At 42.0% G+C, this 14,524-nt stretch overlaps 1 protein-coding gene across 2 annotated transcripts in view; it reads right to left on the bottom strand.

Moving 5' to 3' along the window:
- Nucleotides 1–14,524, bottom strand: part of LOC126161342 (angio-associated migratory cell protein) — a 78,975-nt gene that overhangs the window by 24,005 nt on the left and 40,446 nt on the right. For both annotated transcript variants that reach the window (XM_049917105.1, XM_049917106.1), the window contains exon 3: nt 12,317–12,444. In XM_049917105.1, coding sequence (XP_049773062.1) covers nt 12,317–12,444 — 128 coding nt within the window. The remainder of the gene's footprint in view (nt 1–12,316; nt 12,445–14,524) is intronic.

Here is a 14,524-nt window from a genome sequence, read left to right as displayed (position 1 = left end):
CTGTCATAATGGAGGTACTGTTGCTTGTTGGTGGGTTTGATGTGGACGGACGTGTGAAGCTGGCCATTGGACAGGTGGAGGTCAACGTCAAGGAAAGTGGCATGGGATTTGGAGTGGGACCAGGTGAATCTGATGGAACCAAAGGAGTTGAGGTTGGAGAGGAAATTCTGGAGTTCTTCTTCACTGTGAGTCCAGATCATGAAAATGTCATCAATAAATCTGTACCAAACTTCGGGTTGGCAGGCCTGGGTGACCAAGAAGGCTTCCTCTAAGCGACCCATGAATAGGTTGGCATACGAGGGGGCCATCCTGGTACCCATGGCTGTTCCCTTTAATTGTTGGTATGTCTGGCCTTCAAAAGTGAAGAAGTTGTGGGTCAGGATGAAGCTGGCTAAGGTAATGAGGAAAGAGGTTTTAGGTAGGGCGGCAGGTGATCGGCGTGAAAGGAAGTGCTCCATCGCAGCGAGGCCCTGGACATGCGGAATATTTGTGTATAAGGAAGTGGCATCAATGGTTACAAGGATGGTTTCCGGGGGTAACAGACTGGGTAGGGATTCCAGGCGTTCGAGAAAGTGGTTGGTGTCTTTGATGAAGGATGGGAGACTGCATGTAATGGGTTGAAGGTGTTGATCTACGTAGGCAGAGATGCGTTCGGTGGGGGCTTGGTAACCAGCTACAATGGGACGGCCGGGATGATTGGGTTTGTGAATTTTGGGAAGAAGGTAGAAGGTAGGGGTGCGGGGTGTTGGTGGGGTCAGGAGGTTGATGGAGTCGGGTGAAAGGTTTTGTAGGGGGCCTAAGGTTCTGAGGATTCCTTGAAGCTCCGCCTGGACATCAGGAATGGGATTGCCTTGGCAAACTTTGTAAGTAGTGTTGTCTGAAAGCTGACGCAGTCCCTCAGTCACATACTCCCGACGACCAAGTACCACAGTTGTGGAACCCTTGTCCGCCGGAAGAATGACGATGGATCGGTCAGCCTTCAGATCACGGATAGCCTGGGCTTCAGCAGTGGTGATGTTGGGAGTAGGATTAAGGTTTTTTAAGAAGGATTGAGAGGCAAGGCTGGAAGTCAGAAATTCCCGGAAGGTTAGGAGAGGGTGATTTTGAGGAAGAGGAGGTGGGTCCCGCTGTGACGGAGGACGGAACTGTTCCAGGCATGGTTCAATTTGGATAGTGTCTTGGGGAGTTGGATCATTAGGAGTAGGATTAGGATCATTTTTCTTCGTGGCAAAGTGATATTTCCAGCAGAGAGTACGGGTGTAGGACAGTAAATCTTTGACGAGGGCTGTTTGGTTAAATCTGGGAGTGGGGCTGAAGGTGAGGCCTTTGGATAGGACAGAGGTTTCGGATTGGGAGAGAGGTTTGGAGGAAAGGTTAACTACTGAATTGGGGTGTTGTGGTTCCAGATTGCGTTGATTGGAATTTTGAGGTTTTGGAGGGAGTGGAGCTGGAAGTGGGAGATTGAGTAGATGGGAGAGACTGGGTTTGTGTGCAATGAGAGGAGGTTGAGGTTTGCTGGAAAGGTTGTGAAGGGTGAGTGAGTTGCCTTTCCGGAGGTGGGAAACCAGGAGATTGGATAGTTTTTTAAGGTGGAGGGTGGCATGCTTTTCTAATTTGCGGTTGGCCTGTAGGAGGATGCTCTGAACAACCGGTGTGGATGTGGGAGAGGAAAGATTGAGGACTTTTATTAGGGACAGGAGTTGATGGGTGTGTTGATTGGCTGAGTGGATGTGTAGGTGAAGGATTAGGTGGGTGAGGGCAATGGATTGTTCGGTTTGGAACTGGTATAGGGACTGATGGAAAGAAGGGTTGCAGCCAGAGATGGGAACTTTAAGTGTGAGGCCTTTGGGGGTGATGCCAAGTGTCAGACAAGCCTGAGAAAATAAAATATGGGAGTGTAATCTAGCTAAGGCGAAGGCATGTTTGCGGAGGGAATGTAAATAAAACTTAATGGGGTCGTTGTGGAGGTGTTGTGAGGGTGACATGGTACTAGAAGGTGGAAAGTGGAACACGAGGCTGAAATGAAAATGAAAATAAATATAGAAATATATGGGGAGAGATAAAGGTAAAACTAGAAAGCAAATGGAGATCTGGTGTGAAAAAAGGCGAAAAAGGGTTGGTTAGAGCTGGGCTGTTGATCCTGTGGTGAACTTGTGTAGGTAGATAATGATGTGCATAAAGGTTAGGTGGTTGTGTTGCCGCCAAAACACGTTAAAGGGTGGAGAAATACGGGAGAATTTCGAGAAAACTACGTGAGGATGTATTAAAAGGGTGGTTTGGTGGTGACAGATTATGGAAATGAAGCTAACAATTGTCTGATGAAGAAATAATGACGTTAAAACCTGTGGGAAGCGGCTAAAAATGATCGATGATGTGAGAAAAACGGAAATGGAAATAAAGCAAAAGATATTAAAATTAGCCGAAAAGGTTGTTTAATAGCTGAAAGGAACTGTTTGTGAACTGGAAACGGTGGATTTTATAGCAGCGGTAGTGTTGAAAGCGGAAAAAAATTTGGTTTGGAAGTGGGTTACGTATTATTACGTATTGTTGAGTATATATCGGCGGGATAAAATTGTATACTGGATTACGGTAAAAAAGGAGAAGGTGAATAGAAAGTAAAACTGCTGGCAAAAACAGAAGGAGGAAATAAGATGACAGAAAAGACTACGAAATGTAACAGTGACAATAACAATAACAATAACAACCGTGATTGTTGGGATCAAATTAATGATATGAATATAATAGAGGGAAACATTCCACGTGGGAAAAATTATTTCCCACGTGGAATGTTTCCCTCTATTATATTCATATATATATATATATATATATATATAGTTATAATAGAAGGAAACATTCCACGAAGGAAAAATATATCAAAAAACAAAGATGATGTGACTTACCAAATGAAAGTGCTGGCAGGTCGACAGACACACAAACGAACACAAACATACACACAAAATTCAAGCTTTCGCAACAAACTGTTGCCTCATCAGGAAAGAGGGAAGGAGAGGGAAAGACGAAAGGATGTGGGTTTTAAGGGAGAGGGTAAGGAGTCATTCCAGTCCCGGGAGCGGAAAGACTTACCTTAGGGGGAAAAAAGGACGGGTACACACTCGCACACACACACATATCCATCCACACATATACAGACACAAGCAGACATATTTAAAGACAAAGAGTTTGGGCAGAGATGTCAGTCGAGGCAGAAGTGCAGAGGCAAAGATGTTGCTGAATGACAGGTGAAGTATGAGTGGCGGCAACTTGAAATTAGCGGAGATTGAGGCCTGGTGGATAACGGGAAGAGAGGATATATTGAAGAGCAAGTTCCCATCTCCGGAGTTCGGATAGGTTGGTATTAGTAGGAAGTATCCAGATAACCCGGACGGTGTAACACTGCGCCAAGATGTGCTGGTCGTGCACCAAGGCATGTTTAGCCACAGGGTGATCCTCATTACCAACAAACACTGTCTGCCTGTGTCCATTCATGCGAATGGACAGTTTGTTGCTGGTCATTCCCACATAGAATGCATCACAGTGTAGGCAGGTCAGTTGGTAGATCACGTGGGTGCTTTCACACGTGGCTCTGCCTTTGATTGTGTACACCTCCCGGGTTACAGGACTGGAGTAGGTGGTGGTGGGAGGGTGCATGGGACAGGTTTTACACCGGGGGCGGTTACAAGGGTAGGAGCCAGAGGGTAGGGAAGGTGGTTTGGGGATTTCATAGGGATGAACTAAGAGGTTACGAAGGTTAGGTGGACGGCGGAAAGACACTCTTGGTGGAGTGGGGAGGATTTCATGAAGGATGGATCTCATCTCAGGGCAGGATTTGAGGAAGTCGTATCCCTGCTGGAGAGCCACATTCAGAATCTGATCCAGTCCCGGAAAGTATCCTGTCACAAGTGGGGCACTTTTGTGGTTCTTCTGTGGGAGGTTCTGGGTTTGAGAGGATGAGGAAGTGGCTCTGGTTATTTGCTTCTGTACCAGGTCGGGAGGGTAGTTGCGGGATGCGAAAGCTGTTGTCAGGTTGTTGGTGTAATGCTTCAGGGATTCCGGACTGGAGCAGATTCGTTTGCCACGAAGACCTAGGCTGTAGGGAAGGGACCGTTTGATGTGGAATGGGTGGCAACTGTCGTAATGGAGGTACTGTTGCTTGTTGGTGGGTTTGATGTGGACGGACGTGTGAAGCTGGCCATTGGACAGGTGAAGGTCAACATCAAGGAAAGTGGCATGGGATTTGGAGTAGGACCAGGTGAATCTGATGGAACCAAAGGAGTTGAGGTTGGAGAGGAAATTCTGGAGTTGTTCTTCACTGTGAGTCCAGATCATGAAGATGTCATCAATAAATCTGTACCAAACTTTGGGTTGGCAGGCCTGGGTAACCAAGAAGGCTTCCTCTAAGCGACCCATGAATAGGTTGGCGTACGAGGGGGCCATCCTGGTACCCATGGCTGTTCCCTTTAATTGTTGGTATGTCTGGTTTTCAAAAGTGAAGAAGTTGTGGGTCAGGATGAAGCTGGCTAAGGTAATGAGGAAAGAGGTTTTCCTTGATGTTGACCTTCACCTGTCCAATGGCCAGCTTCACACGTCCGTCCACATCAAACCCACCAACAAGCAACAGTACCTCCATTACGACAGCTGCCACCCATTCCACATCAAACGGTCCCTTCCCTACAGCCTAGGTCTTCGTGGCAAACGAATCTGCTCCAGTCCGGAATCCCTGAAGCATTACACCAACAACCTGACAACAGCTTTCGCATCCCGCAACTACCCTCCCGACCTGGTACAGAAGCAAATAACCAGAGCCACTTCCTCATCCTCTCAAACCCAGAACCTCCCACAGAAGAACCACAAAAGTGCCCCACTTGTGACAGGATACTTTCCGGGACTGGATCAGATTCTGAATGTGGCTCTCCAGCAGGGATACGACTTCCTCAAATCCTGCCCTGAGATGAGATCCATCCTTCATGAAATCCTCCCCACTCCACCAAGAGTGTCTTTCCGCCGTCCACCTAACCTTCGTAACCTCTTAGTTCATCCCTATGAAATCCCCAAACCACCTTCCCTACCCTCTGGCTCCTACCCTTGTAACCGCCCCCGGTGTAAAACCTGTCCCATGCACCCTCCCACCACCACCTACTCCAGTCCTGTAACCCGGGAGGTGTACACAATCAAAGGCAGAGCCACGTGTGAAAGCACCCACGTGATCTACCAACTGACCTGCCTACACTGTGATGCATTCTATGTGGGAATGACCAGCAACAAACTGTCCATTCGCATGAATGGACACAGGCAGACAGTGTTTGTTGGTAATGAGGATCACCCTGTGGCTAAACATGCCTTGGTGCACGACCAGCACATCTTGGCGCAGTGTTACACCGTCCGGGTTATCTGGATACTTCCTACTAATACCAACCTATCCGAACTCCGGAGATGGGAACTTGCTCTTCAATATATCCTCTCTTCCCGTTATCCACCAGGCCTCAATCTCCGCTAATTTCAAGTTGCCGCCACTCATACTTCACCTGTCATTCAGCAACATCTTTGCCTCTGCACTTCTGCCTCGACTGACATCTCTGCCCAAACTCTTTGTCTTTAAATATGTCTGCTTGTGTCTGTATATGTGTGGATGGATATGTGTGTGTGTGCGAGTGTGTACCCGTCCTTTTTTCCCCCTAAGGTAAGTCTTTCCGCTCCCGGGACTGGAATGACTCCTTACCCTCTCCCTTAAAACCCACATCCTTTCGTCTTTCCCTCTCCTTCCCTCTTTCCTGATGAGGCAACAGTTTGTTGCGAAAGCTTGAATTTTGTGTGTATGTTTGTGTTCGTTTGTGTGTCTGTCGACCTGCCAGCACTTTCATTTGGTAAGTCACATCATCTTTGTTTTTTGATATATATATATATATATATATGGTTATAATAGAAGGAAACATTCCACGAAGGAAAAATATATCTAAAAACAAAGATGATGTGACTTACCAAGTGAAAGTGCTGGCAGGTCGACAGACACACAGACGAACACAAACATACACACAAAATTCAAGCTTTCGCAACAAACTGTTGCCTCATCGTCTTTAAATATGTCTGCTTGTGTCTGTATATGTGTGGATGGATATGTGTGTGTGTGTGCGAGTGTGTACCCGTCCTTTTTATATGTCTGCTTGTGTCTGTATATGTGTGGATGGATATGTGTGTGTGTGTGTGTGCGCGAGTGTGTACCCGTCCTTTTTTCCCCCTAAGGTAAGTCTTTCCGCTCCCGGGACTGGAATGACTCCTTACCCTCTCCCTTAAAACCCACATCCTTTCGTCTTTCCCTCTCCTTCCCTCTTTCCTGATGAGGCAACAGTTTGTTGCGAAAGCTTGAATTTTGTGTGTATGTTTGTGTTCGTCTGTGTGTCTGTCGACCTGCCAGCACTTTCACTTGGTAAGTCACATCATCTTTGTTTTTTTATATATATATAAAAAGAAAGATGTGAGACTTACCAAACAAAAGCGCTGGCAGGTCGATAGACACACAAACAAATACAAACATACACACAAAATTCTAGCTTTCGCAACCAACGGTTGCCTTGTCAGGAAAGAGGGAAGGAGAAGGAAAGACAAAAGGATATGGGTTTTAAGGGAGAGGGTAAGGAGTCATTCCAATCCCGGGAGCGGAAAGACTTACCTTAGGGGGAAAAAAGGACAGGTATACACTCGCACACACACACACATCCATCCGCATATACACAGACACAAGCAGACACTTGTAAAGGCCTTTGTAAAGGCATTATACATGGCTGAATTAAATGTGCTTAGGAGGATGCAGACAACAGTGAATGTGTATGTGGCAGACGGATCACTTTATTGATAGTGTTACAGACTTCGAGACTGCAGCTGAAGAAATTATCTTCACTGAAAATGCTAATTTAATTTCAATATGAAAATAAAAATATATATTCAAATAGGTGTTTCAGTGCCATAACTGAATTACCTTACAAAATCTTCCAACCAAAGCTTCATAAACTGCAGAAATTATCTGAGATGTGGCTGGCTTTGAAACATGAAATAAATATGCAAGGCTTTGACAAGAATCTCCTGCTGCCAAAAAATTAAGAGTAATAGCAAGTCTTTCCTTCACAAAAATTTCTTTTCTGAAATTTGTCTCTGTCTTCAAAACAATTGGCCTCGTAACATTCATTAAAATTTCAAAATCTTACAGCAACACCCTAGTGAAGTTACAAAAACCAGAACCATCCAATTTCAGTTTACACAGCATGTCATTCCCACCACATCTTCTAAAAGATGTTTTGGTCCGCCAATGATGAGAATGTTGCTTTCTTTGCTACTTATTTCATTGAGTATGATTAATGTAGAATTGTATGTCACTAATTCTTCCTTTTCACTTGTCATAGCGCAGCTCTTGCTGCAAATACACAATGTGAAATGTTTCATGCCAGGTCCCCATAGCAGATGATGTGAATACATACATATAAATATTTGTCAATAGTGTAGACAGGGATGCAAACAATGAACAATGTTGCTAACATGTTGTGGAGTAAGTAACAGAAACTCAGTGTAAATCTGGCTTAAAGTCAGGACTGTAGCATCCATGACTTGCAATGCATCAGTATAATGGCGTGCATTTCCTGACACGATAAACCAACAAACTGTTCCTGTAAACACATACTTTTGAGAGTACATTCATTTTATGTTCACACTATCTTGAGATGTGTGCACTTATATATATATATATATACCTAAAAACAAAGATGATGTGACTTACCAAATGAAAGTGCTGGCAGGTCGACAGACACACAAACGAACACAAACATACACACAAAATTCAAGCTTTCGCAACAAACTGTTGCCTCACCACGAAAGAGGGAAGGAGAGGGAAAGACGAAAGGATGTGGTTTTAAGGGAGAGGGTAAGGAGTCATTCCAGTCCCGGGAGCGGAAAGACTTACCTTAGGGGGAAAAAAGGACGGGTATACACTCGCACACACACACATATCCATCCACACATATACAGACACAAGCAGACATATTTAAAGACAAAGAGTTTGGGCAGAGATGTCAGTCGATGCAGAAGTGCAGAGGCAAAGATGTTGTTGAATGTAGGTGAGGTATGAGTGGCGGCAACTTGAAATTAGCGGAGATTGAGGCCTGGTGGATAACGGGAAGAGAGGATGTGTGTCACGAACATTGTTTCTTTACTTACGTTTTACCACTGCTGTCTTAAGAAGTTCCACGGCAACATTCTGCTACACTGTTAGTAAAGAAACAATGTTCATGAAACGTAAATAGTGATAAACATGTAAAGACTGGATTCGAGGCAACTTGAAATGACATCACGGAAAAGTAAACGCCTATAAAAGAAACTGGCTGCTGTTAATTCTTTATAAATTACCTTTAGTTTGTGAATTTGCTGTGTTCTAACAAGGAAACCTCCCCATCGCACCCCCCTCAGATTTAATTATAAGTTGGCACAGTGGATAGGCCTTGAAAAACTGAACACAGATCAATCGAGAAAACAGGAAGAAGTTGTGTGGAACTATGAAAAAAATAAGTAAAATATACAATCTGAGCAGACCATGCGAACATAGGCAAAATCAAGGACAGTGGGAGTTAAGGCCGGTATTACACTATCAAATTTTTTTGTCCAATATCTTTGTCAAAGATATTTGATAGTGTAATAGGGACTTTGTCAAATGTCGTCCAATATTTGATCAAATCTAGGGCCTCACTGTATATTTGATCAAAGAAACCGCTTGTCTTCTGTTCACTGCAATGTGACATGTTACCACATGGAGCGCTAGCATCGCTGATTCGCTGCAGCGTACTGTCGTCTGTAGTGTTTTTATAACCATTGCCGGTAAATACAATTGGTGTGTGCCGACAACTACAAAATTAATATAGATGTCTGAAGCTGATGAGGTGCTTTACAACGTGAGGCACCCTGAATACAAAAATAGATTAAGAAGATTGGAGACCTAACCTGATCTAACCTAACCTAACCTAACCTAACCTAACCTAACCTAACCTAACATAACCCTCTCCTGTAGCAAGGAATGGGAGTGTGATAGTGAGCCTGTCTTCTGAAGATGTAGCAGTTCTTAAGTGAATATTGTGCTTTGTGATATGAGGATACACTTCATTGAGCACATACAGAAATGTATGCTCATCCATTCTTAAGTAATTGATGTACGACTTGACGTCTTCCACTGTAAGCTCACGTAACAAGTTTTGTTGAATGCTTTTATCGTGTCGTCGTAAAACCCATGGCTTCACCCAGATTAGATTAGTTTTTCGTTCCATAGATCCGTGCTGAGGAGAGCCTCGTGGATGTGGAACATGTCGATTTTTTTTAAGCTGAAATAACAATACTAATAGTATGGATAAATACAATACATCATTTGTTTCTATTAAAAATTTCGCCAATGGAGTAGAAGGAGTTGGCCAGTAGTAAGTCTTTCAGGCTCCTTTTAAACTGATCTTTATTTCTAACTAAATATTTTATGTTTCCTGGCAAATTATTGAAGATGAGTGTTCCTGAGTAGTGGACCCCTTTTTGAACTAAAGTAAGTTGGTTGGTTTGTGGGATTAAAGGGACCAGACTGCGATGGTCATCGGTCCCTTTTTCCAAATACTAAATACACCCACAGAGAATAAAAACGAGTAACAGAATAGATCACAGACGCTTTTAAGTCCTTGTACAGATCATTTTTGTTCCTGGTATTGTATGTATGAACTGAGTTGTTTCTTGGAAAAAGAGATATATTATTTACGACAAATTTCATTAAGAAGTAAATATACTGAGAGGCAGTAGTTAGTATACCCAGTTCTTTGAAGAGGTTTCTGCAGGAGGTCCGTGAATTTACTCCACAAATAATACGTATTACACGCTTTTGGACCTTGAAAACTTGTTTGACTTCAAGATTTACCCCAAAATATTATCCCATATGACATTATGGAATGAAAGTATGCAAGCTTTTTCATTTTTATGTTTCCTATGTCTGCTAACACTCGAATTGCAAATACAGATTTGTTAAGGCCTTTCTGCAGTTCTGTGGTGTGCTCTTCCCAACTGAATTTATTATCAAGTTGTAATCCCAGGACTTTTAAGACTGTCAACCTCGTATGTATGGTTCCATTTTTTCCCCCACTTCTTTTCCGCATGTGCACACAATGCAATTGGAGTACGTAGAACTGCTGCGGTTAGTAACAAGTTGTTGTCAGCCATCTTGAACTTTGACGAAAAATTTGATGACAGTGTAATACCCCCTCTAGTGCTACGTCAAAGATCTTTGTCAAATATATTGGACGGAATATTGGATCACATCTTTGATCAAATATTTGACAAAGAAATTTGATAGTGTAATACCGGCCTAAGGAGCGCCGCAGTCCCGTGGTTAGTGAGAGCAGCTACAGAACGAGAGCTCCTAGGTTCAAGTCTTCCCTCGAGTGAAAAGTTTAATTTTTTATTTTCAGTTTATGTGACAAACTCTTATGTTTTCATCACTTTTTTGGGAGTGATTATCACATCCACAAGAAAACCTAAATCGGGCAAGGTAGAAGAATCTTTTTACCCATTCGCTAAGTGTACAAGTTAGGTGGGCCGACAACATATTCCTGTCATGTGACGCACATGCCGTCATCAGTGTCGTATAGAATATATCAGATGTGTTTTCCTGTGGAGAAATCAGTTGACCTGTGACCTTGCGATAAAATGTTTTCAGTTCCGATTGGAGAGGCACGTCCTTTTGTCTACTAATCGCACGGTTTTGCCGTGCGGCCACAAAACACAGACACTAAACTTATTACAGTGAACAGAGACGTCAATGAACGAACGGACAGATCATAACTTTGCGAAAATAAAGAAAGTAAAAGTTTCAGTCAAGGGAAGACTTGAACCAAGGACCTCTCATTCCGCAGCTACTCACACTAACCACGGGACCACGGCGCTCCTGAGCTCACAATCTCCTTGATGTTGCGTATCTTGCGCATGGACTACTCAGTTTGTATATTTTGCTTATTTTTTTCATAGTTCCACACAACTTCTTCCTGTTTTCTCGATTGATCTGTCTTCAGTTTTTCAAGGCCTATCCACTGTGCCAACTTATAACTAAATCTGAGGGGGGTGCAATGGGGAGGTTCCCTTGTAAGAACAGACAAGAGGTATTTACTAATATTAATACAAGAAAGAACAAGAAAACAAAACACAACAATAAGTACACAATCCCTGTTGACAAGCAATCAGGTGTAATTTTGTGACAGGTCATTCAAGTGTTTGAGATCTCCTGTATATATATCAACAAACACTATTAGCACACATTTTTTTTTAAATATTTGTACAAAAATACTTTTCGTGACTGACTGCACAGGCACAGGTTGTTTCTGTAACACAAAATAAATTAAGTGCTCAGACTATAGACCCGTGTTTCACTTGTTCAAATTCAGCAGCGGCGAAATGGCATCATGCATGCACAGAGTAAGTGAAACTTTCACTGGTCTGCACCATGCGCCAAATCCCAAACAAACCAAGTGTCAGTGGAAATATCCGAAAAATGCATCCCAGATGGAATACATACAAGTGCCTCACTCACTCACTCACTCACTCACCCCCCCCCCCTCTCTCTCTCTCTCTCTCTCTCTCTCTCTCTCTCTCTCTCTCTCTCTCTCTCCTTCCCTCCCACGAATTTCTTCCGTGGACTGCGTTGAAACCAATTGCAGCAGTTTAAAGTCTCATTAATGACAATGGAGCAAAAATTCAGATTGGATACAAATACCTATGCCTTTTCAAATGAACCACACCAGTATTTACCATAGTAATTGGTGGAAACTATGGAAACCAAAATCCGAATGGCTGGAAAAATATTTTAAGTCCACTTCCCCTGAAATAGAGTGCAACATTACTAAGCCATCTTGTTTGATCAAAAAACACACATTCAGCTGTGGGTTTTCTTTATTAATTTGTTTTCCTGTTTATTCTTCATTAAAAATTGATGCTGTTTCAGCAGCTGATAAGTAGATGCTCTCTTCCAAAATAATATTCAAATCATATCAAACTTCCTTTAAGCAATTTTATTTAAATACAGAAGGTTTTGAGATGCACCAGTTTTGTTAACCCAAGCCCCAACAAATTAATCTGAAGTAAGACTCATAACACTAACTATAGACTATTATCTGGAATCAGGGTTATGGATTTACTGACATATGGCCATTTCTGAAAGGAACAGCAAAAACTTGGGATGTTGCCTGTTGCGCAAAATGGACATTAAATATTGCTGAATATTTAAAAAAGCCTACCATGATACACTGATAACTGTGGAACTTACCTTGTGATTTGTACATTCAAACAAAATTTCTCCTGAGCTTGTGTTCCACACATATGCTTTTTCATCTTGTCCACCTGTTATCACGAGCTTGGATTCTTTTGGTTCAATGTCACAACAGAATACAGAACCTGAAAGAAAAATATATTACTGGAAGGAACAGGTGTCCAAGAAGACATGGATGATAAATAATTACAAACTCAGTAATAAAATTATTTGTAACTCACAATTTTGGGTATTCCTCAACTCTGAAATGTAAAGCTGATGCCAAATTAAAGGTAATTCTACTGTACTGATTTCTGAGTGTGAGAAGCAAAAACAGCTAAACACAGGGCATCCCCAAACATATCAACCAAAAAGTCACTCTTCCCTTTACATTGTTCCATTAGCCTACCAACCTATGACTTTATTATTGTTGGAGAAGTTTCTCTATATATGGCTTAACCTCCTAATATTGATATTAAGGAAGCATTTTAAATAACTCTTTCAATGATGTTTCCAGCACTCATGAGTACATAGCCATTTGCTGGTTTTGAATGTTAATTTAAAACCTTTAATTTATGTTCTCGAAGTTCCAGAAGTAGTTTTTCCTCGTATTATATACACTTTCATTTCTTGTATTTTCTATAGATATTTTTCCTCTTCTCTTCACAAAGAATTATGCTTGCTTCTCTGAGCTGACAACGCTATTCTGGTGCTTTGGGTATATTCTGACGGAGGTCTTAGCATGCAGTTTTTTTTATCCTTCATGGCTTCTTGAATTCTGACATCAATCAGGCTTTATTTTTGTGCTTCTCATAACCTCATTACTTACTGCAGTGCCAAGATTTTATTTAAAACATTCCATTCTTAAATTGCTGATAATTATTTGTACTAGCCCAGGATGTAACATTCACATTTCTTCACATGTTCCTTGTTTTCATGCAATGCACAATAAGTCTTTGCCACGCAGAATATAAAAACAGGGGTGGAATGTGTTGCTGTCTACTTTATTGAAGCTACAAAACCTAGCATTTAGTCAGAAATCAAGGAAGGAAAATTAAGGTTTAATGTTCTCTCAATGACGAAGTCATTAGAGATGGACCACAAGCTCAACTGGGAAACACAAGAAGGGAAATGGCTCATGCCTTTTCAAAGGAATCATTTTGGGAAATCACAGAAAATTTAAATCTGGATTACTGGATGAGTATTTGAACATATATCCTCCCAAATATGAATCCACTGTTTTCCCACCTCACTCAGTAACACACAGTTTTATTGAGGAGCTCTCATAGTCTCATTCTAGATAAACCATCATTTCTGTCCTTGTAATTGGTATGGTGATAAAGATGAGGAGGTGATAGTGTAGCGGTCAGAGTGGTCACCACTACACGAAGCAGCAAGTACACTGTTACCGATATTGTGTGCTTTTAAATGGGACAGTAAATCAAGTGAAGTATAAAGAAATATCTTAATCAAAATAGCATACAGTTATACACAAGAATTTTGTTTCACTCCTTATACATACTTGGAGATCACAAACCATGCTATGTAATCACATTAACATACTTAGACCTGGACTTGAGCTTGTTGAAAGGAAGGCTTTCAAGCTGGAAAGTACGATATCGGCTGCTATCTGTTCCACACTTTCAAATGCACACACCACCAGCTTGTGCCACTGCATTTCCTACAGCCAGCACCATGGCACGAGGGCTCTGCCACAAACCACACAAACGATTATGCCACAACCAATGGGAAGCAAACATTCATTCTCCAGAGCTCCAGCTGCAAGAGTACTTAAATTTGAACATTCACACACTGAGCTCATTTTGCGTGTTTGCTTGTTGAATAAATTTACACTTTCACAGTGGCTAAGGCTCGTGATCTACTGAAAATTTATTGTATTGAAGACTGACTAATTTGTAAATTTGCAGTATCTGTATATGTTCCGACATTCAAGGCTACTGTTTGCAACTGAGACAGAAATCTCATGAATCTTTTTACTATTTGATATTAGATGTAGAATAAATTAATATCTGAGTTTTCCGCTCACTAACAGCAACTGTTCCTCACTCCAGTAGTCACTATAGAACCACGCGACATGCAACGAATGTATAACAGTTAAATACGAGTACAGTGACCAAAAAAAGAAAATAAATGCATAACCTGCCTTCTCAGATAAATTATCATGCTTGCCTACACCAAAAGGAGCTTTAGCTGAGGTCCACAACT

The sequence above is a fragment of the Schistocerca cancellata genome, chromosome 2 (assembly GCF_023864275.1).
Source record: "Schistocerca cancellata isolate TAMUIC-IGC-003103 chromosome 2, iqSchCanc2.1, whole genome shotgun sequence".
In the NCBI taxonomy this organism is placed as follows: domain Eukaryota; kingdom Metazoa; phylum Arthropoda; class Insecta; order Orthoptera; family Acrididae; genus Schistocerca; species Schistocerca cancellata.
The sequence above is the reverse complement of the archived record's forward strand: the minus strand, read 5'-3'. Positions and strand labels throughout refer to the sequence as shown.